Genomic DNA, 22499 nt, shown 5'->3' on the forward strand with positions numbered 1-22499 from the left:
CAATCACACACCTTTGCTTGCATGCCCTTCTTACCCATTATTTTTTTATTGTACGTTTGTGTTATTTTCAAACCCCAAATCTAGCTAGATTTATACTTAATTTATATAGTAGTCATCCAAAGGACAAGAGAGATGTCGATTGTAACCGTGGTAGGTCTACTCCTCTATTCAAAGGGTGATACAAATATATATATGCTGGGTAGATATGAAGAATAGTTGGATTAAGACTTAGTCTATGTGGAGACAACAGGTGACCTAGTGTGGGTATATGTAATTAAGTAGAGCATTACAAAGTAACTGGATGCATGGAGCTTAAGCTTAGTATTGGTTAGAGATTCATCGTCACCTTATGTTGAAGTCAAATTTAGCACACTCTAAATTCTTAGATTAATAAAAAAAATAATAATGCTAAGGAGACTAAATTTCTAAATCAAATTTTATAAACCAAATGACATGAAAGTTGATGATTGGATTATTACTTAAGTTTTTAACACCATGCTTATTTTTTATTGGTGACACATCATTTAGTTTGCAAATTTAGTCTACAAATTTGATCTACTTAGCATTACTCTTTGTTAATAAGATCTCATCCCAAACATGCGGGTAACAAAACTCACCTTCAAAGTTCTAAAATGCACTAGATGCTAATCGAGCGGTGGGCAGGGACCTAGCGCCTAGGTGTCTAGGGGGGGGCCTCGGCGGTTTTTTTTAATCTTCTAAATTTTATTATATAACATATAGTTATACTTTAAAAAATACATAATTGTATTAAGATACATAAATTGTAAACTAAAATGACATATAGATTATAAAGTATTAACATACTGAAAACATGGAAACTTAGACGGTTCTCGGTGGGTGCCTAGGTGGGTTTAGGCAGACGACTAGGCGGGTCTAGACGTCATTTCTTAATTTTCAAACTTTTAGAATTAATCGGGATGATGGCCAACTGCCTAGGCTAGGTAGAGATTTTAGAACAGTGCTCACCTTCAAACATTAAAACAATGAGTGAAAAATGGATTAGAATTTAACTAGGTCAAATGTTTGATTCTTTTGTATTGTAACAAAGAAAACAAGACTATGGTAGTGTGCGATAAACATACGCAACTGTAGACTCAGCATAGTTTGAGGTTAAACTGTCTCCATGTTTGGCGTCACGGAGACAACACCAAGTAATTAAGTACTCAAAGTTGCTTAATTATTATGACTAATTGTTGATTACTACTCCAGCATCAGTACTTAAAATACTAAGCTCTGATGCTTACATATAGAATAATACCAAAACCTGTAATTAGTGGTCTAAAATCTTAGGGTTTTGCTTTGTACAATCATGTAACCCAAAGTAGTTGCCAATACGTGTAATGTTGACTGGATCCCCAAAATACAGAAATCTGGTAGAAATTTTTTTTTCAAATAGTTGTACAACAAACGTTGAATAATGATTAACGAGTAATTAATTATTTGCTGCCATGCAATTTCGTTGACAGAGTTCATATAAATTAAAGTATCCTGAGATACGAGATCCCAAGCGTTGCACTGTCACTGTTACTACTTATAAAGCTACATATAAAATATGAACGATTAGGATACAATATTATCTCTCACTTTTTCTTTTCTTCCTTACAAAGTGAGAGATAACATTATCAGTGTTTTTTTTCCTTATTTACCACAATCATAATCAGTTTTTTTTTTTTTTTTTTTTTTTTTTTGCTCGAAAATAATTATCAGTGTTTAAAATAACCGATACTAGTAGAAATATCGATATGTAAATTTGTGAAAATATTGACGGATATCTATTTCATTCAATGGAAATGATAGAAGTTGCTAAAAAACATGAAAATCCAAAATGAAATTTTAGGGAAGGTACATGACAGTTTGTCAATATTTAACCAAGATATCTTAATATTGACGAAATTTGTCGATTTTAGGTGAAATTTTAGAGTTTCTCCATTGGGGGCTCCTTTCCATATCTTTCTCCAATTCCTCTGATATTTCTACGGAAATATCGATCTTATAAAAAAAAATTTAAAACACAACAAAAGATCAAACTCATTACAATTATTATACATTGTTACTGTTGTTTTTATGAGTTCAATTTGAGACGTTCCCCAGTTAAGTCGAGGCTAGTTAGTAAAATATCCAAAACTTTTAAATTTCTTTCTTCTTATATTTACATATGTGTTTTGTTTCTTTATTGGTACGTAGTCCCTCTTCAATCGAGAGGATTCAAGAGGTTTCTGTAGAAAGGGATTCATTAATTCGGAGCTAGATTAGTGTTCAACGTGAGCAATCTGTGGGGACACGTAGGGCATGTTGATGGGTTGATGGAGGCCTCTAGAAAGGATTTGGATCCTCGCGGGATCACCTTTTTGGGAATCTTAGGGATCAACGAACATGGACCATTGATCAAAAATCGTGCAGTCACAATTAAATGTTTTTTATATTTTTAAAAGTAAAGCATCATTATTTTGCGTAAAAAATATAAAAAATGAAAAAATTGTGGCCGCACTATTTTTTATCAACGGTTCGTGTTCGTTGATCCCTAAGATTCCCAAGGAGGGGATCCGGTGAGGATCCAAATCCCTCTGGAAAATGGCAACGAGATGAACACCATTCACGAGATCGGGGACGTGTCAAAAGGGCAGTGGTTTAAAGCGGAAATGCCCATGTATGGAGAGATTTTTCAGTGTGACCTGCACATGAGGTAGTACACCACATGTCATTATAAAAATCGTGGGATATGTGTGTTAAAAAGTTAATAACTTAAAAAATAAAATTTCCCACCATTTACAACAAAACATGTGGTGTACCACCCGTGTTCCCGTCATAATAAAAAAATTCTCCCATGTATGAGTATTGATCTTCACTTGTGTGGAATTGGATCCGCTCTGGACCTTAGTGGCCGGAGTCTAGGGATCAATTCATCTGGGCCGCACAAATTGAATCCAACGGTCTCCGTTAACTTATTTTCCTGGCCCACCACACAAAACCAACGGCTTTAATTTCTTTTACACACCAATCAACGACTCAGATGATTTGATCCCTAGGCTTCGGACACTAAGGTCTAGAGTGGATCCAATTCCCACTTGTGTGACTTTCTATGTTCATGAACCAATGGTCTCACGACACATTGATATGCTGCGTTTGAATTCATCCACAAGAGTTTTGAGAAATCAGTTGTTCAAGAAATATTTCAATTTACTAGAACACATACCAATACATTAAATATCGTAATATTAATAGTTGGAATTTTATATTATTTTTGAAGATAATTGGAGTAATGGTTTTTCAGCTTTAGCTCAATTAGAGCTTTAGTCCCTAGACTAAAAATTTGTGATATTGGTCCCTAACTTGTAATAATGTGGAGCAATGGTTCTCTTGGCTCCATTAGGACTTCCATCCATATTTTGCCCATTTAAACCCTTTATTGTAGATGGAGGTTCTTACAGAGTTAGCGAAAATAACCATTAATTTACATTATAACAAGTTCATGGACTAATACTCACGGATTTTTAGTACAAGGACCAAAGCTCCAATTAGCCCAAAGTTCAGGGACTATTGCTTTACCGATTTTTTATTAATTATTACCACTTATATTATGATACTTGGTGTACTGGCCAGGTTCTCGGCACACTTAAAAATTTCTCAAACGAGAGCCATAAATCAGTACAATGTTAATTGATGTAGAATTGACTGTAAAATAATCAGTAACAAATCAACAACTGAGTCAACTGACGCTATCATTTAGTAATCAAGAATAAAACGTAGTTAAAAAGTGGTGCAAAGTCAGAAAAACAGTTCACATGCGAGCATAACAAAGACACTCCAATAAATTAGGACAGTTCAGTCAAAGTTTGGTTATTACATTGCCTCGTTAAGAATCTGGTATCCCATACAATGTGTATGAAGAATCAATATATCATATGAAATTCCAAAGAATGATTTTCATTCCCATTTTTCAAACAAATTATTACAATCGTACATTGAAACAACAAAGAAATACCGACGGTGAAATAATGATCACCGGGAAACAGTTGACGAACTGGAAGATATCATCTCTAAAAGCCGGTTATGCAAGGTGCCATTAGTCGCAAGGATTCCACGGGAAGGGTATATATTCCTCCGTCCAACTTCATCTGCTGCTAGATTAAGTTCATCTCCCTTCCAGTCAGTCACCTGTTTTTACACGAGATAATTTTTTAAAACGGAACAAGTTTGTCATTCCATGTATATAGAGCACTCAATAAAAAAGTTGCACAAGTTCTAAAAGAAAAGCTTGTCTGCAATTTTTATCGTTTTCTGTTTCTAAATCTCCGTTAGTTAATCTCATTGCAGTTTTGTATCAATCCAACCGTAGAGCTTTGCAGCAAATTCATGCTTGAGAAAGAGCCATAGAAGAATATACCTTTCCCCCTGCTTCGTGCACACATATAATACCAACAACGTGATCCCAAGCCTATAAATTGTGATGAGTTGAAGTTAGTCATACTGGTGTAGTTTCTGTAGTCTATTGACAACTGGAATGCAATGCAATACCTTGGTAACTCTGTGAACTTTCACACACTGCATATGAAGAGATACCACGCCCGAAGCCACCATCATATACTTGGATAAACTGCAGGCCGAAAAGAAGAAAGGTATAAATCCAGTTAAGTATTGACGATGAAGATTAACGTGATTCGTAATATACATATTTGCAAAATAGGGACCGTTAACTTTATTCTAATACGTCAAGCTACACAACATAAAAAGAAACTTTTTCTATTGCAAACTTGAGAATCCAGGACTATCCTAGGAAAGAGTTGCATTTAGTGATAAAGTCGTGAAAACTCTACATTCTGTAAAAACTATGTCAAACTATCTGAAAGGTTCTACTTTTTAGGAGCAGCTGTCTAGTAGGCAAACAACAAACCTTCCACAACAAGATTTTACAAGAAGAATTTCTCCCCCGTCAATGCTGTCAGCATTAGTTGATCTGAATAAAGATGATAGCGGAAATGACTCCCATACATCACTATCTGGGATAGAAAATCGTGCCTCTTCCACAATACAAGACCCATCAACAAAGCATTGAGTCCAAGAATAAGGCATTTTGGCTGTGGAATTTAGTACAGATGATAAACGTTTTGTCCATGTTCCACAGCCTGTATGAGCAACCATAATAATCCCTGATCCAGGTGGAGTGATATTTTCTTCCTGTACTTCAGAGGTGGATTTATTGGATATATCATTCTTCCAGTTTGGGCACCCCATGACACCCAATACAAGCTCCCCGTCAACAACAAGTGCCAAGCCAACCTGAAAATTTGAGCCATTTAATAGGCAACTCTTATAGTAGAAAGCAATTCAGTAAAACAGGAACGAATATCTAGAAAAAACATAGCTTGAATCATTTCTTTCCGCAACACATGAAAGTGCTATTACTACGTTCATTTAACACCGTAGGCCTGCCTTTGTTAGATAAGAAAGCAACATAACAACCAGAGTTACTTGAAAGGATATCCTTTAACATTGCTTTTCAATCTGACCACTAAGATATTAAGTAATCTCAGAGTCCTCCACCATACAAAAACTAGAATTAAATAGATTTCTAAGAAGATAACTGGGTATAATATATCTGAAGTTCCTATTTAATTGGGTTAAGGTTCCCTCTTTTTATCTTTGCTTCTTAGTTGGTACTTGCGTAGTGTAGATTTCGCGTCTTGTGCATATATCTGAATCTATTCACAACCAAAATACACAATTTTGTGTCGATTTCTTGCATTCTCTTTGGAAGCACAAACTATTGAGTAAGTATAATTTCATTAGTGTCGACTTAACAGCACTTGACAAGCTTAGATATAAATATAGTAATAGGCATCATTTAACATCACATATGACACAATTATATAACTACGACTTGACGATCGATGAACACAAATTTACTGTAAAACATCCATGCTGTATTCCATAGCAAAGTCAACTACAGGTGCCATCATATTCAAAACTTACTGTAATGACCAAATATCCGAAAAGCGAAAGATAGAAACTCAATGCAACTTTTTCTAAGTTAGTAAGACATACCACATATAACGCCGGATTTCCCTTCACGAATCCTTTTGTGCCATCAATGGGGTCAAGTACCTGCATTACATTTCTCAATTCAGTACAATGCAGCAAAGTAAAAATCCAACTGCGACCACCATGAATTAAAGCATGATAACCAAATAGCAAAAGGGTCACATACAAAGCTGCACATCTTGGTAACGTTTAATTCAATCATACAATGCAAATGCAAATCCGAAAACGAACCCAATACGTGGCGGGCTGAGCTCCGAAAGCAAAACCCTCCGGACCACCTCTGTCAATGGCTTCCAATACTTCATCAGTCGTCCATGAGTTCTCTCCACAACTAGATTTGTCAAGCACCGCATTGAGCACTGGCTCCACCAGTTTATTCGAACGAACAAACGCCGAGTCTTCTTCCGCCACCAATGGAATCAAAGGGAATCGTTTCCCAAGCTCTGCAACCACCACAAGGTCCACACCAGCTCCATTTACAGAACTCGAAAACTAAATACAAATAATAAAAGGACTTGCTTTAAAAAAATAGAATTAAAGGACCAATTAGCAATTTTACCCAAACTGACGAGAGCCTGGACTCCAAAATCCGCCACCGTCACCGGAGTCTGGTCGGTCTTTTCAACGACCCGCCGTTGAAGCACCGACGACTGGATGTCAACGCAGAGCGCGCAAGCTCTCTCCACGGCATCGACGGCAGCTTCCAGCTCTCGATAGTAGTTGGCCTTTTCAGTTCCGAACGGCAAACTCGACCTCACGCGGAAGCGCCGCCGGCGGAGTGCCGAATCGGGCCGAGTGAATCGGACGGTCGAAAAATGGCGGGCTGACTGCACAAAAATCATGGCGAATTTTAACCGCCGGCTGTAAATGAGTCGTTGAAAACTCGTTGGTGGAGACTGCATTGAGACAGTGGGCTAGAAATCGGGCCTTGTAAGTTCTGTTTTAGTAAAAAATATTGGGCCGAGCTGAAATTTCATAGGCCCAAAATCTTATGTTAGCAGCCCAGCCCAATTATGAGACTACAAAGTTTGGAAAAATCCGGAAGACAAACATGCGCAAATCCTACGTAGATATTCTTGTCCTTATCCAAAACATTTGGGCTCATCCACAGACACGTGTCCGTCGCACAATGAATCAGGCCCAGCAACCCCCAATTTTCCATCGCAAAGTCCGCTGTGATAGAGACATCGCAGCCGTCTGTTGGCCACATCTTAGCCGTCAACAAACCACAGATTTCCAAAACCCGGGATTCATCTTCTACTTTCTCTCTCTATAAATGCAAGTAAATTATTGAACTCCCTGTTAATTTGGTTTGCAACTGCAACCCCTTTGATCTTCTGAAAAATTTGTGATCTGGGTTATGAGCTTGAGGTACGCGAGCAGAGTGGTGCACCAGGCAGCTCTGAGGGTGATGCAGGGGATCAAAGACCAGGCTCCGAAGTGTGGCGATTCGACCGTTAAGTCCGCGAGGGATTCGAACCAGGCGTGGCGGTTATCGGCGTCGCTGGATTCGGGTGGCGGTTTGAAGGGGGCCGGAAAGAGTAGTGAGAGGGTTAAGGAAGCGGAGGAGTCGCTCAGGACAGTGATGTTCTTGAGCTGTTGGGCTCCCAATTGATGATCTCTGCATGCGTTTTATTTTTGTAAAATTTTTTAGAGGCGAAATGTGTGAGTTGATTTTGTGTAGGTTATATATAGGTGTATGTATGTATGATGTTTGTATGTTATGTGTGTTATAATGTTAATGTATGTACATGAATTCTTCGGATCCAGAGCTTGATTTATTTTTTTCTGGATTTGTATATAGATCTTACTTTTGCATAGTAGCACATAACGCTTTTAGAATTTAAAAGTATTTTTTAAATGCTTTTAATTACTTTAAAAGTATTTCTAAACGAGCGATCAATATATACATGAAAATTAATCCTGTATCTCATTTAATTTTAATCCAATGGCTTCCATCCCAATGAATGACATGGACGAAAAGTTCATATATTTCATTGGGGAGGTGAGAAGTGGTTTTCATACATTTTTTTTAGGTTTACATGTTAAGAAAGATGTGTGAAAATTAATTTCCATTTGATTAACTTTGGCCTCGTTTACTCTCTAAAATTGGATTATATTTAAGGTATAAGCTACAATAAATGTAGAATCTAATGATTTTTAAGAAATTAATCATTCTAATCGTATCATTTGAGTTTGTATGAATAAAAGGTGGTGCTGCTGTTATCCACAAATTTATTTTTACCTCTCACATATCTTATTAATTTATCCCCATCGAATCTAATGAATCGAAGAAAATTAATGAATAAGAGTTAGCAAAAGTCTGTGCAAGCGAAAATACTCAATGGGCTTATTTATAAAAGGGAGATGTCAACTATGTTCACTTTGACCCAGTCCAAACCTATAGTCCATTCGTGCCACATGATCCAGTTAAGCTCAATCTACCTGGCAATCCAAATCCCAAAATCTCCCTCTCTCTCTCTCTCTCTCTCTCTCTCTTCAGCCTCCACCACAAATAATAAACCTTGACAACAAAACCGATAAGCTTTTTCTTCTTCTCTCTCGTTTGCCACCGCAACCACATTTACTCTTCGTCGGAAACATGTTCTCAGTGAAGCCTTGTAATAGCCGTTGCAACTCACCATTCCTCTCCGACTCACGTCGTCTTCAAAACCTAGCAAAACAGCAAAGTACCGTTTTCACCCCATGCAGGGTATTGTCTCCTCATGAAAGAAGACTTGGCGTGAGGGCAAGTAGTGGAAAAGGAGAAGAAGAGAAGAAAGAAAGACGACCTTTCTTAACCCTAGAAGAAGCTGGTCTGGTAGAAATCTCCGGTCTCAGCACTCACGAAAGATTTCTATGTCGTTTAACGGTACTATTTTCTTTTGTTACATTTTCCACTTCTTTATGTTCCGCAACGATTTTCACATTTCACTTTGATAAATCTGTACGTTAAATTTAACGTTTTAAAAGTTTATGGTCAAATCTCGTAGATAACAAGTTTAATTGTGCACGTAGATATCGTCGTTGAATTTGCTGAGAGTGATATCAGAACAAGAAGGATGCGAAATTGAGGAGCTAAATGCTGGGAAGGTATGTGACTGGTTTGTGAAGGATAAGTTGAAAAGAGAGCAGAACTTGGACTCTGCTGTCCTCCAGTGGGATGATTCTGAGCTATTTTAATTATTTAAGTACTTAATTATTTGATTAACTTGTAAGATGGTATATTTATAATATTTGATACCATGAGCCAAAGATTTTGTGAAACGATATTCAGTTTTTGATTCAACTCTTTCGACTGAATTAGGGGTGGGATATTGTAGATCATGACTCATTGTATTGATGTGCAAAAAAATATTACAACATAGGTCGAGTTATATTAACCTCTATTTTGGTATAATCTTACACTTGTAACAATTGGAAATTACATTTAGATATTGCATGTTATAATCGTAGAGATGATTCCAGATTAATTAAGTCTAATCTTACACACACCCCAATGGACGAGTTGGATCGGACTTTGGAACAAAGGAGCCCATGACGAGGCTAATAAGGAGCATTAGTGAGCAACATTTTCAAGGACAACGTGATAATCGAGGTTGATGTGACGTTTACGAGTATGATGAACCGGATTAGCATCATGATAAGTGGCACTCAAATTATCACAATGTCGTTAAATAGGAATATACAAGGGAACACGAAGCTCATCAAGAAGGAAGCAAACCCAAGTGGTCTCTAGCACACCTATGAGCAAGGGAGCGATACTCAAACTCAACACTAGAGCGAGAACGGTTCTAAACTACAATTGATTTGGCTTCGTTCAATTTTATTTTTATGCAAACGACTAAAACAAACCGAACTATATCATGTATAATGCTTCTGTCACGCTTTGGACATTGGGGAGCAAAATGTATTTAGCTTATTTTGATACCATAGAATCAATCACGGTTTTTGTTTTAGTTATATTTTGAATGAGTTGTGCTATCTACACTTTTTTTTTATCGTCCACACATTATTTTCAATTTCCAGCTTTCAGATTGAATTTGAATAATGCATTGTTCAACGCGTATTTGGTATGGAATGTATGACCTTTGAGTCTTATATTATTATTTGTTTTGGGATTGAGTGGGTGGAATGTTACTGCTAATGCATTGCATTCTATGTATTTTAATTGGACACGTCTCGCCTCCGATTTGGCCTTGATTGACCGCAATCTTAGTACAAAATAAATAAAATCACTAAAAAATAGAAAAATTAATCATATATTCAGAGTCCAAATTATTGTTATGTCTTCTTAGAAGAAAATAGTGAAAACTGTTTTGATTTGGGAGAACAATTTGTATAGTACTGGTAGTACAAATAAATGTTTTTGTATTATTTGCATGGAGCATAACGTAGTAGTGTATACTTGTTATACAAATTATGCTTATAACATGGCTAGGTGAAGGTGATCGCATCGCGATAGTTTTACTCATGTTCACAACCCATATTGGATTTAACTATGCATTCAAGAATTTTGTTAAACAACTAAGAATTCGATGAATACAACAATTCCACTAAGAGAGTCACAAGATGAGGTTTTTTAGTGGGACCGTTCGATCATGTTCTTCATATGATAACTCACAAGACAATATAACACGGATAAAATGATTTATCAATGATCATTACTGTAACGGGGTCTCAAATCTGAAATTAACAACTGTAAATACGTGACATTAGGTTTGTCTCCACTCAGCACCTAGTTTACACAAAGTCAACTCAACAACCATTCACGTCAACCCATTGGTTCCCTCTCGCACAAAGCTAAAAAGCATTCTATGCTGTGTGCGACGTCGTTTTAATCGCGTTGAAGTAGAAAAAGTACCGGAGGAGGAGGAGGGGCAGGAAGGACGCCACAAAGGTAAGCACAAAAAGGTTGGACGTGAACTCAATCGGTCAAATCCAATTGAATCCTCTCCGTCGGTTCCGATTTGCTGCGCCGAGACTTACAGACAAACGACGCCGTTTCGCCTCTGTCTAATGCTCTGAGAGATGGCCGTCCCTGACCAAAAGTCGTCGTCTTCGTCCGACGGAAAAGTCTGGGGCTTCTTCAAGCGGCCGTTTCGGACGTCGAAGAACGCCGCCGTTATGACGTCGTCCTCGTCGTCGCACAACGCTCCCCCCCAGCATAGTAACGCTCACGGCGATGGATCGAATCCAAACGCCGCGAATTCGGTGTCGTCCGTCGCCAGGTCGCTGCTTCCGACTCGCCGTAGACTCAAGCTCGATCCCCACAATAAACTCTATTTTCCTTGTACGTCTCTGTCTAATTATCCATTTTATTGATTTAATTTAATTAGTTTTATTCTATATTTGGTATTTTAAGATTTAATTGCGTTTACCTGAAATAGCTGTGTGTAGATTGTGATTAATTGTTGTGATTTATAGATTTGCTTTTAAATTTTAGATTTTGTTGCTGATTTTAGGATCAAGGAAACTGTAAAAATGCATTTGCAAGTTGCAATTCGTGTTATGATGCTAATCACGTCGGTAATCCGGTGATTAATATTGTTTTTATGGATGAAATCGATGATTTTCGTGATGGTGTCGCGATTTTTCGAATGAGTTAGTGGCTATAGAGGGAAATCAAATTGGTTTGCTGATTTATTTCGGTACTGGGTTTGTTGCTTGATGATTTATTTTCTTATTTATGTGTATGGACTCTGTTTCTTGAAGGTGAACCCGGGAAGCAGGTTAGGAGTGCCATTAGAATTAAAAACACCAGCAAGTCCTTTGTAGCATTCAAGGTACCGTCTCATGTTTACGGTTTTACTTCTGTTCTGTGGTTTTTCGGAATTTTTGTAATTTGAGAATGTTTGGTGAAGGATAATGTGGTTGACGTTGTTAGAGTTTCTTATCTTGATTGATTTTTTTCTAACTAGTTTTCTTGCTTCAGTTCCAAACAACTGCACCGAAAAGTTGTTTCATGCGTCCTCCAGGAGCCATTCTTAGTCCTGGCGAGAGTCTTATAGCGACTGGTAATGGTTTCTGTATAACTTTGTGCGATTCAGTTCATTTCCCTTTATTTTATAGTGTTGGAAATGGTATTGCCCTTTTGTACGGTCTTCTGTTCTTCGTTAATGGAATTATGTCTCTTATAAAATTAGAAGTACCATCGTTTTTATTTGGATGGTTTCTTCTCAAGCTTTAACTTGTTATGGCCTTTTAACAAGTTTTTTTGTTATTTTGGTTTGTTACGGTAGTATTCAAGTTTGTTGAGGTTCCCGAGAACAATGAAAAACTAGTGGATCAAAAGAGCAGAGTTAAGTTTAAAATCATGAGCTTGAAGGTGAAGGGACCAATGGAGTATGTACCTGAGCTGGTACGTAAATAGCACGCAACCCTTAAATGCTATCTCGAGTTATAAATTTCTAATTTAGTAGCTGGTCTTATAAATGTGTTCACTGGTAAATTTCTTGGTAACAGTTTGATGAGCAAAAGGAGCAAGTGGCCGTAGAGCAGATACTACGGGTTGTCTTTCTAGATCCAGAGCGTTCTACTCCTGTAAGTGTGGTTGACATGAAATTAACTTGAGGTCAATATTTGTGTTTGTAAATGTATATCACGGACCTGCATTGCTTTCTCTTCACATTTATGTTAAGAGATTAATACTTTTTTGTTTCTTCGAAGGCTATGGAAAAACTGAAGCGTCAGTTAGCTGATGCTGATGCTGCGCTTGAGGCGAGCAAGCAACCTGCGGAAGATGCTGGTCCAAAGATTATCGGAGAAGGACTTGTCATAGATGAATGGGTGAGTACATTGTTCTGTTGTCACACGAAAATTGCTTGTGCAGCGAATACCTTCTTATGCGCTTCATTCATTTTCGCCCTTTGTGTCTTGTTTAGAAGGAGAGGAGGGAAAGATATCTTGCTCGGCAGCAAGGTGAAGGCGTGGACTCTGCATGAGCATTTGTTTCGCGCGGCTTTTTCTGATTTGAGTGCGAATCAACAGTCTACTTCGGTGTATCATTTGTAACCATCGTTTATTTTTATATTTCGGTCATGTGAAGAACGTTGTATTGAAAATGAAAAGAAAAAAAAAAAGGACGAGGACGAGGACAGTCCAATGTTATATACATTGATGTAAAAAAAAAACATCTTGAAGTTGTCTCTTGTAATTTTCGCGAAATATTTTCAGCATTGATTTTCGCAAAATGTTTTACGTGAGCATTCAGGAATAATTTGTGAAAAAAATATAAAAAATACAATTTGAAGTGGAGTCTCTTACAATTCTTGTGAAAGATTTACTTATAAATCTCTCGAAGGCGTAGTACAAGTAGTTGAGATTACTCATGGTAACACTGATTTACCAAAAACAAGATACATATGGTAGCGCTTTACGTTTGGCCGCACTATACGTTTATGGCGAAGAAGCTTTGAAGACCGTCAAATTCATAAAATAGCAGGGTAGTGTTAATCACGTTCATTTTTACTTTTTGCTCACTCCTCTCAATTTTTCGGCTGTTAGATCGAATGAATTGAATAAGACTAATAACAAAAAATTAACAAGGTGTGTCGGAGTTAAAAATATATATGTGAATAGCGCTATGCTAAAAACAAGAAAGGAGGATTTTTTACCCTCCTATTCTCATCTTCTTCCATCCCCTCCTCTCACATATTGTTTTTTGTCTTATTATCTCTATAAAAAAAAATCAGTATAAGATGTTGACGTAACTTAACTGTGACCGTTCAAATAGGAGGGGATGGAAGGGTAGAGAGATTAGGAGCGTAGAGAATCATGCTTTAAAAACAAGACATCAAGGGCCACTGGTAACAATAGAAACCACGGCTTCCTACAAATGGTTTTTAAGTTTTTAGGGTTATCCAAAACCACGAAGCCCCATTCCTTCCAATACGGTGTGCCAAGCTCCCTCTATATAATCTCACTACTTTAGTACATACCCAGTTCCAACCAACAAAAAAAAGAAGGATAAACAATCGAGTTCGTTGAATGAGCAAATACATCATGAGTTATCGGTTAGACGTGAGCGCATGCACCGTGGGAGGCTGTTGTGAAATAGAAGTGCCACTAAGCCGTAACGCCAAGAGCAAGCACGAGCAGATCAGTCGAAAGTTCTTGTCATCGTGCAATAGTAATCCGGCGAGTGGAGGTGGTGAAACTGGATGTGGTACAAGAACGCAGGCCCAGGCTGAAGAGTCCCTTCGCAAAGTCATGTACTTAAATTGTTGGGCACAAATCTAACAACTTTGGACTTGGACAGGAAAAATCGTATCAGAAAGTTCGATTATATTGTACCATTTACATATATATGCTTTAACTATTTTGTTATGCAAAAATACTATTTTTACCATATTTTTTGTATTACATTTTGTATTATTTTTCTAATAAGATAAAATTCACATGCGTTATCTATATGCCGCACGTCTCAAACAGAAGGTGGGTTATGTCGCATGCTAACCGGTTGAATTCAAATAAAATGTTTACTAACTGTCGGAAATTGGAATGGGAATGCTATTAACACTTTAAAAATCTCATTTTACACTCCTCACAAATGTATTTTTCTTTCTAAATATAAAAAGTTTGGAGTGTAAAATAAGATTTTTCCCATTGGAATACTAATTAGTTTAATTACTTAAGTACCCCTGTACAAATTCAACTTTACTTTTAATCATTAAAAAATTGCAAGGATAATTTTGGTAGAAAAAGTTATGCTGATTCATTTTCCTAGCCCTTCCTCCTGTAAGTAAATTAAGTAATCGCATTCCTTACAAATCTTAATGGAAATCCATTAGCCTACCAAGGGTGAGATTGGGTCAGCTGTGCTTTTAGCCTGGATGCAAAATTTAATGGGAAAAGGTTAGAATTTACGACTCTTTTGAAAGTACTTTTAAAATAATTAAAAACGTTTTTTGGTGAAATTAAAATTTGGATCCCAAAAGCACCTTAAGTGCTTTTTAGAAGAAGCATTGAAACTACTTTTTCAAGAAACACTTGGATTTTTACCAAGGATTAGTTTAAAAAACATTTTCAGTTATTTAAAAAACACTTTCAAAAGAGTCTTATATCTCCAAAAAGCAAAAAGCCTTTGAGAATTTCTTCTTCTACAAAAGTGCTTTTGAAACATGGATATATAGTTAGCATATGATACCGAAGTTTCTATCCAATTCTATCCAAAAACATATCCATTTAAAAATCCGAGTCATGCGATTCTTCTTTTTATTCATCGCAATGCCGTGACCAAATTGACAAACACCTCCTACACACCTCTCCTTTTGTTGCTACAAGATTTTGGCATGTGACATGTAATTCGTACAAGATTTATCCGTTTGGATTCACGTTCAAGCTTTGTGAAAATACCGAAAGTTTCTTGCAATCCCATCATTACACTGCAGAAAGAAAGAAAAATGGTAACACTAAAACCATGTGTGCGGCATTTGATTCCCACCCCCAACCCCCCACTTGAAATAAAGTTATGAGAGTGATGGCAACTTCATTTGGTTGTTGAATTCAGCTCCCCTGCCATCCCATAAACGTCCTTCTCAATTTACACACAAATGATTGTTGGGGTGAGCTCAAGCCAACAGGTTTCATCCCTTGCGAGGATTGGGAGGAGAACGTCTATCGTACACAGTCTTATTCTTGCTTTGCAGAGAGATTGTTTTTAGAACTCGAACCCATGATCTTTTGGTCACAAATGAACAACATTTCTGTTACGCTAAGGCTTACCATAAGAGTTGTTACTTAGGTCATTTAAAACATTTATACAAGCAATTACTTACAAAGTCATTTTCCAAAACACGAGAAAAACTCTCATGTCGCATTTTCATTAATTTATAGTATTGAGAACTATATGCAACTACTATATTAAATGGAGAAAACTCATTATTACTCGAAATTTTAAAATCTCAAGTTCAACTTGCAAATAAAAGTTCTCAGGTTAACTTTTATCGTCAGCAAGTTCAATCCTATGATTAGTTTGTTGTGCGACTTAGCTTAAATTCCGACGAATATATCAAACATTAAAAATAAAATAAATAAATCTTACTCAAGATGGTCCCAACCACCAATCTGAAAAATGAAAAAGCAAAAGAGATGTGAGGTTGGTTATAGTCGTGTGCTCGTCTTACGTCTCAAGTGACCTCATATTTTGAATGAAAACATTAAGTTCAAATCTTATTTTTCATTGTTTAAAACTTTAACTGATTGAATAAAAGTAATTTATAGCAAAAATAAAATTGGACACAAATGGACAACAATTTTATATTAACCTTGCCGATGGGAACAATAATATTCACTGCTACCAAAAATAAAACTTGAAATTAAATGAGGCATATTTGCCCATAACTTAAATTACACAGTTTTGACAGTTTGAGCTGCCTTGCCCATCTCATAACCTCCTCCATCTTCCTCGCTGACGAATCTCTTCCAGTACCAATGTGTCCTCCATACTTGTCCCATCTCTTCGATCGGAATCCCCTTTGTCTCCGGCAAGAAGTAGTAGACGAAGATTGACATCACAAACACAAAGAATGCAAAGAAAAGGAAGAGCCCGAACTTCAAGTGGCAGAGCATTGTCAAGAAGATTTGAGCCACGATGAAGGTGAAGATCATGTTGACTGCAACGTTGACGCTCTGCGCGGCTGATCGGATTTCCAATGGGAAGATTTCACTGGGGACTAGCCATCCGAGGGGACCCCACGACCACGCGAATCCTGCAACATATGTGCAGATGAACATCACGACCACAATTGCATACCACTTTGGCAGTTCTCCAGGGTTCCCATCCACTCCAAACTTTGCTGCAATACAAGCTGTCACAACTGCCTGCAATTTGATAAACAACATTGATTAAATCATCAGAAATTCTCTATGCATGACGTCCATTTGTTAACGAGGGGACTGATATGTATCATTCAAATGTGTCGATAACATGTCAAAATACGTTTTGTTAGTGACTATGATATCGATGCATTGCCAATGACATATTGACAATCCGCTGTTTAATAAAAAAAGGGGAGTTCGTTCCATAGCGGAAGTAATTAAAATAGTACCTGGCAAATCAGCATTTGAGCTCCACCCTCAAGGAAAAGGAACCTTCTTCCCCACTTGTCAACGCCATAGATTGAAACCATAGTTGCAATTACATTAACACTGCCGGTGATCACAGCCGACATGAGCGAGGCATCAGCTCCAAACCCGATTGTGTTGAACAAAACCGGCGCGTAGAACATGATCACATTGATGCCAGTGAGCTGCTGAAAGAAGGGAATGACGATTGCAACGCAGAGGTGAGGTCTGTACTTCTTCCTCAGCAGGTTTCTCCACGGGTCCTCGATTTTGTTCGCCGCTTCACTAGCTGCTACCAGGTCACTGAATTCCTCCCTAACATCATCAACGCCGCGAATGCGTTGGAGCTTGGCCTTGGCTTCGTCATGTTGACCGCGCTCAATCATGGAGTTGGGAGTGTCTGGCAGGACAAGTGAGCCGATTGTGATGATAAGGGCGGGGACCATCGCGCCACCCAAGCTCAACCTCCATCCCCAGCCACCCTTTATCTTGGCAAAGAAGTAGTTCAGCACATTGGCCACAAGAATACCAACAGTGATTGATAGCTGGAAGCCAATGTTAAGAGCTCCCCTGAATCTGTAGGGCGCCATCTCAGACAAGTAGAGTGGCACCGACTGTAATCACAAAAGAAACATAAAAATTAATTAGTCTAATTTGCAGAGGGTGATTCAAACTCTAGCGCACATAGGCAAACTAGTTGCCCCGGCCAACTGACCTAACCCTCGTCAACGAGATTTGCATTTGGATAATGACAATTAACTTTGCAAACAATTTGATTAAAGTGAACAAAACGGTCACGGTCCAGGCCACACATGGTTTTAACATTTGTATGAATTATTTTTATATTAGGAAGCAAAGAAAGTGACTATTTGTATTAAATTTAGGAATAAACGCATGCCTAAAAAGGGTGCACTGGAACTTTGTGAAAAGTAATTGCTGAAGACAAAGTTTCAGTTTTTCCAATTAAATTTCGCACACATGCCACACCCCTTGTTTGGTTGCTGAGAAAACGGAATAAAAAAAGCAAATTTTCTCTCCTACATTTTCTCAGCAGCCAAACAGTGTATATACCAAAAGCAGAGGAACAGAAAAAATTCATAAAGGCTTGAAATTTTAAATCCAATATTTGAACCAGAAACTGTTTTGTACTATAAACCCAATTTTGTCATGTTCCAAGTAATTTCAAATCAGATCTAAAGAAAATATTGGGTTTCGAGGCCTAAACAAAGCCTAATGATTTCCGTGCTCCTGTTTTTTTTCGATTAAAAAAAAAAAAAAGTGTGAAAATCATTTTCCGAAACAAAAAGGGGAATAGTATCTCTTTTGGCTTTTATTTTTGTTTGTTTTTCGGACAGCACATTTATTGATTGGACAATAATCAATCATAATGTAAAGTACCTAAATTTCCCGACCTGATTAGGGAAATGATTTCCGCACATTCCGTCTAAAGAGATGGATCATAATCAAAACTGTGTAGCAGTAGTCTACCTGATTGGAGAATCCGATGCCGAAACCGAGCAACATACGGCCGAGAATCAACATCCAGACTGCTTTGGCAGCGCCATTGATGATAGCACCGGCGCAGAACAGCAGACCGCCGAACAACATGGAAAGTTTCCGGCCAAACTTACGCGTCACGGTGGCGGCCACAATCGAGGATATGAGAGCAGCCAAGTACAGCGACGATGTGAACATGGTCAACGTTTGACTATCATACTGACAGTACTGGTTCGTCGTCTTGTCCTTCTCCTTCTTGTGGTACACCGACGGAAAGAACTTCTTCAGGAACGAGTCCATGGACGTTACCCCACCTGATCATGAACGAAAATGACATAAATATCATTAAAAAAAAATTTAGAAACTTTCTGACACTGGAATTAAAACTGTGATCTGGTAAATTTTAAGTACCGGAAATGCCGATATCGTAGCCAAAAATCAGACCACCCATGGCGGCGACGACACAGGTGACAAGAACATAAGGAGTGAGATTTCCGACGTAGGCCTTGCCGTTCCCGCCGGCGGGGATACCAACAGCAGGCATTGTTAGGGTTCTTGGGAAACTCAAATGCTAAGAGGTTTGATCAGAGAGAGATGGCAAAGGGGTTTTAGAGAGAGAGGGAGATTTGGACTAGAGAGAGAGAGTGAGTGAGGACGAAGGCCAAAGAGGAACAAGATGAGAGCTTTTGGGCAAGCAGGAGCTGGTGTATATAAAGAGAAAAATGTTATTCAATTTCTTAATTTACAGAGAACTGCTGAGCTGTCAAAAAATAATAAACAAAATAGATATTTTTTTTATTTTCGCTTATTAACTAATTTGTCGTTGAAACTGTTATTTAGTCTCAATTTATTTTATAAAATTGATTTGTCCCATTTTGTCTCCTAAAATTGTCAAATTTATCTCACTTAATCTTAGTTCACTCAATTTTTGTCTATTTCATCAAATAAATGTTAAATGAAAGAGTAGAACGAATATTTTATTTTTGACACAACTCTTAGCCTCCAATTTGTCTGCTTAAACAATCGTAATTTCATTTTCGATAACTCTAATTCAAACTCTCGTCTGTCTCTCTTGCAAATTGGTGTGGAGTTATAGTTGTAGTCATTTGTTTCTGTTTTAGGGTTAGGGTTTCTAGGTTTATGTTTTGACACTATCAATTTGATGTCGATCAAGTATGTCTAATTTTTCTATCAAATTTACCATTTGTTTTCGTCTATGGGTAAAAACTAACAGAAAATTTGAAAACTTTAACGCTAAGGGTTATATTGAAACAAATTAAAAGATTAGGGGGGATTATAATCAAATTCAAAAAATTTGCAAGTTTTCTCTAAATGTAAACCCATGTTTTGTCCAACAATTAAAATTTCAACTTGAACAAATTGAGAAAATGACCAGAGAAGGTTTGGTGGGTAAAAAATACAGGCAGGGCATTCAACCATATGGGACTTCACCATTTAATGTTTTCTTACCTTTTTAACAGCAAACTTCACTTGACCATAAAATAGTAACTTATAAGGATAAGGGTCGGGGACAGTGATACTGTGACGAGAGATTTTTCAATGTGCCAGAAATATGGTACAAAACACGATGCGTAATAATACAATTGATTGTAAACTTGAAGAAAAAAATTTAACCGTATTATCATACTTAATATGCCGAACAATGTTCTCGGCGGACTGAAAAATTTCTTCACTATGTTACACATCGGATATTACTCAGCAAAAATATTCCCCAAAGGTATCGGATTAGAATGTAAATTTTTTTTATTTTTTTTGTTGAGCAGTCAAAAGTTGTAATATCATTCTTGTTCTCTCTCTTCCCAACTACAACCTTTGCGTGGTTGGCTTGTTCCGGATAGTGTTTGGATACTTGGTTCAAACTTTGGATAGGATTGGATTAATTAGTGCTTTGGTGGCATCTTTTTTGGTCGACTATACTCAGTAATCACGGGACTGTATTAAAGTTGGAGAGTACGTGACTAAAAAGGCCTTTACAATTACAGAAAACCAGAAAAAGTAGTCCCGTCGGTCGAGTGCGATGCCAAGGACAAACACACGAGAATAATACGAGTTCCTAATCCGGGGTGGCGGTATTGTAATAACAAGTAATACTGGGGCTATAATTGGGATTAGACCAAAGGGTGTGTTATTGGTTGTCGTTCCTCAAGTCCCGGAAAATATATCGGTCACTTAAAGCTGCTGTAGACCCACTTTCTTTTTTCATGCAATTCGTACTCTCAAATAAGTCGGGTGTCTTACTAATCTGAGTAATTTGAAGTGTGCTTAAGGTGACTTCACCGTCCCGTATGATGGTGAACAAATTTCAACACCAATGCTCTCACTTAGATTTATGTTTCACTACCAATCAATTAATTTGGGGAACTTTAATGAAAAGTTTCAGGTACGGTTCATTTTAAAGAAAAACCACATTTTTATACTAAAAAGTCAATTCTGATACTATTCATTTTACCCTTTATTTTGTTATTTTCGTTAAAACTCAAAGTTTTCAAGCTCTCTTTCATTAGTTTTCCTATTAATTTAATGTCATGTTTAGTTATAAACTTACGTTATTAGAATCGGCGATAAATTGGTACTTTGAAATACTGTTATAGTAACGAGATGCAATTTACTATTAAGGCGAACTAGCAAGGTCGACCATTCGAAACTTTTGTTTAATATTATGCTCGATGAGGGAGTGAGATAGGTGAGAGTTTTAAGATATACCAAGAGTTAACTATCACGTGACCAAAACTTCTCCAATGGATTAAGGACTGATTGTGTTTTTGATACGCGTTTTCCAACAATTTTGGAAACTAATCCCACGTTAAGAACGTAGGACTAACTTTGCTATGTTAGTCAAGTGATTAAATATAGAAAACGACATCTTAATGAGATCACATCGTATTATCTTCAAATAGTAAAAACAAGAGATTTTAGCGAGATGCAATTTGATATAAACTCACTCAAATTAAAGGGATTGGCTACGATATATACGTACATGTGTTGAACACAATTACCATTTAACGGTTAAATATAATTAATGTGAATATATGTATTTAATATGACCACTACCTGATTATTGAGATGATGATTGTGATAAATACATATAAGTATGGTAGTTAAATTGCAATTTAAGTCAGCAATTTGTAAAGTTAAATTTTAAGTCCTTATGCTGCCTCATAAAAGACAATGTAATGAATTCAAATAAAGGAAAACTAATGAAAATAGCTTGAAAACTTTGAGTTTTAATAATAAGGACAAAACAAAGGGTAAAATAAATAGTACCAGGATTGATTTTTAGTGTAAAAATATGATTTTTCGTTAAAATGAACAACACTGCGGACTTTTCATTAAAACTCCCTTCAAATAAAGCAAAAGCGACTAAATATAAAGAGGAAAAGAAAATTGAATAATCTCTTTTACTTATTCCCTGGCCCCTTACTCTTCTATCTGAGAAACTTCTCTATATTTCTTGTATGGTCTCTTTTTACCTTTTTATTTAGGGGAAGTTTGCTTTCAGTTTCATGCACTTTTCTGTAAGAATTGTTGGGTCCAAAATCCAAATACATCATATGTAGACACACCTATAAAACCAAACTTGAATCAACCAAACCACCACGTTAATTATTTCATGAAAATCCTACAAATTCAGTGGCGGAAGCTTAAACAGCAAGATTTTGCTCATAGTCTATGATTATACACTACTTGTTTTAAAGACATGAATGTTCGTCAAGTCATCCTTCAATCTGAAATCTTCCCCGCTACATATACGTCATCATACTTATAGTATAGAAGAAAGTAATGAATAGATATATGTTTTATAACCAGAAATATGTCTATTTATATCTCCAACGCACCTAATGAGTACAATAAAC

General features: G+C 37.0%; 4 protein-coding genes across 4 annotated transcripts; 2 read left to right on the top strand and 2 right to left on the bottom strand.

Moving 5' to 3' along the window:
- Positions 1-3842: 3842 nt before the first annotated feature.
- On the bottom strand, positions 3843-7342 carry LOC137726632 (putative 3'(2'),5'-bisphosphate nucleotidase, mitochondrial). The gene is made up of 7 exons (XM_068465571.1): positions 6620-7342; positions 6292-6503; positions 6064-6123; positions 4913-5298; positions 4537-4615; positions 4406-4456; positions 3843-4176 (listed from the first exon to the last, which is right to left on the bottom strand). Exons 1-7 carry the CDS (start codon positions 6960-6962, stop codon positions 4021-4023), a joined length of 1287 nt encoding a protein of 428 aa, XP_068321672.1. The 5' UTR covers positions 6963-7342; the 3' UTR covers positions 3843-4020.
- A 998-nt stretch (positions 7343-8340) lies between these two features.
- LOC137726633 (uncharacterized) lies at positions 8341-9315 on the top strand. The gene is made up of 2 exons (XM_068465572.1): positions 8341-8932; positions 9079-9315. The coding sequence occupies exons 1-2, from the start codon at positions 8663-8665 to the stop codon at positions 9241-9243; spliced, it is 435 nt and encodes a 144-aa protein (XP_068321673.1). The 5' UTR covers positions 8341-8662; the 3' UTR covers positions 9244-9315.
- A 1641-nt stretch (positions 9316-10956) lies between these two features.
- Positions 10957-13208, top strand: LOC137724554 (vesicle-associated protein 4-2-like). Its single transcript, XM_068463318.1, has 7 exons — positions 10957-11353; positions 11776-11846; positions 11996-12077; positions 12303-12421; positions 12526-12603; positions 12730-12849; positions 12945-13208. Exons 1-7 carry the CDS (start codon positions 11092-11094, stop codon positions 13002-13004), a joined length of 792 nt encoding a protein of 263 aa, XP_068319419.1. The 5' UTR covers positions 10957-11091; the 3' UTR covers positions 13005-13208.
- Positions 13209-16277: 3069 nt separating this feature from the next.
- LOC137725352 (sugar carrier protein C) lies at positions 16278-19303 on the bottom strand. Its single transcript, XM_068464009.1, has 4 exons — positions 19036-19303; positions 18616-18938; positions 17112-17741; positions 16278-16884 (listed from the first exon to the last, which is right to left on the bottom strand). Exons 1-4 carry the CDS (start codon positions 19166-19168, stop codon positions 16411-16413), a joined length of 1560 nt encoding a protein of 519 aa, XP_068320110.1. The 5' UTR covers positions 19169-19303; the 3' UTR covers positions 16278-16410.
- Between the last annotated feature and the right edge of the window lie 3196 nt (positions 19304-22499).

The sequence above is a fragment of the Pyrus communis genome, chromosome 2 (genome assembly GCF_963583255.1).
Source record: "Pyrus communis chromosome 2, drPyrComm1.1, whole genome shotgun sequence".
Lineage (NCBI taxonomy): Eukaryota > Viridiplantae > Streptophyta > Magnoliopsida > Rosales > Rosaceae > Pyrus > Pyrus communis.

Coding starts and splice junctions, on each gene's coding strand:
- LOC137726632 (XM_068465571.1), bottom strand. CDS start 6,962: ATGCAGTCTCCACCAACGAGTTTTCAACGACTCATTTACAGCCGGCGG. Junction 4,457..4,536: donor AAGTTCACAGAGTTACCAAG/GTATTGCATTGC, acceptor CACAATTTATAG/GCTTGGGATCACGTTGTTGG. Junction 4,177..4,405: donor TGCACGAAGCAGGGGGAAAG/GTATATTCTTCT, acceptor GTGTAAAAACAG/GTGACTGACTGGAAGGGAGA.
- LOC137726633 (XM_068465572.1), top strand. CDS start 8,663: ATGTTCTCAGTGAAGCCTTGTAATAGCCGTTGCAACTCACCATTCCTC. Junction 8,933..9,078: donor GATTTCTATGTCGTTTAACG/GTACTATTTTCT, acceptor TTGTGCACGTAG/ATATCGTCGTTGAATTTGCT.
- LOC137724554 (XM_068463318.1), top strand. CDS start 11,092: ATGGCCGTCCCTGACCAAAAGTCGTCGTCTTCGTCCGACGGAAAAGTC. Junction 12,078..12,302: donor CGAGAGTCTTATAGCGACTG/GTAATGGTTTCT, acceptor TTGTTACGGTAG/TATTCAAGTTTGTTGAGGTT. Junction 12,850..12,944: donor GACTTGTCATAGATGAATGG/GTGAGTACATTG, acceptor TGTCTTGTTTAG/AAGGAGAGGAGGGAAAGATA.
- LOC137725352 (XM_068464009.1), bottom strand. CDS start 19,168: ATGCCTGCTGTTGGTATCCCCGCCGGCGGGAACGGCAAGGCCTACGTC. Junction 18,939..19,035: donor CTACGATATCGGCATTTCCG/GTACTTAAAATT, acceptor GTTCATGATCAG/GTGGGGTAACGTCCATGGAC. Junction 16,885..17,111: donor CTCAAATGCTGATTTGCCAG/GTACTATTTTAA, acceptor ATCAAATTGCAG/GCAGTTGTGACAGCTTGTAT.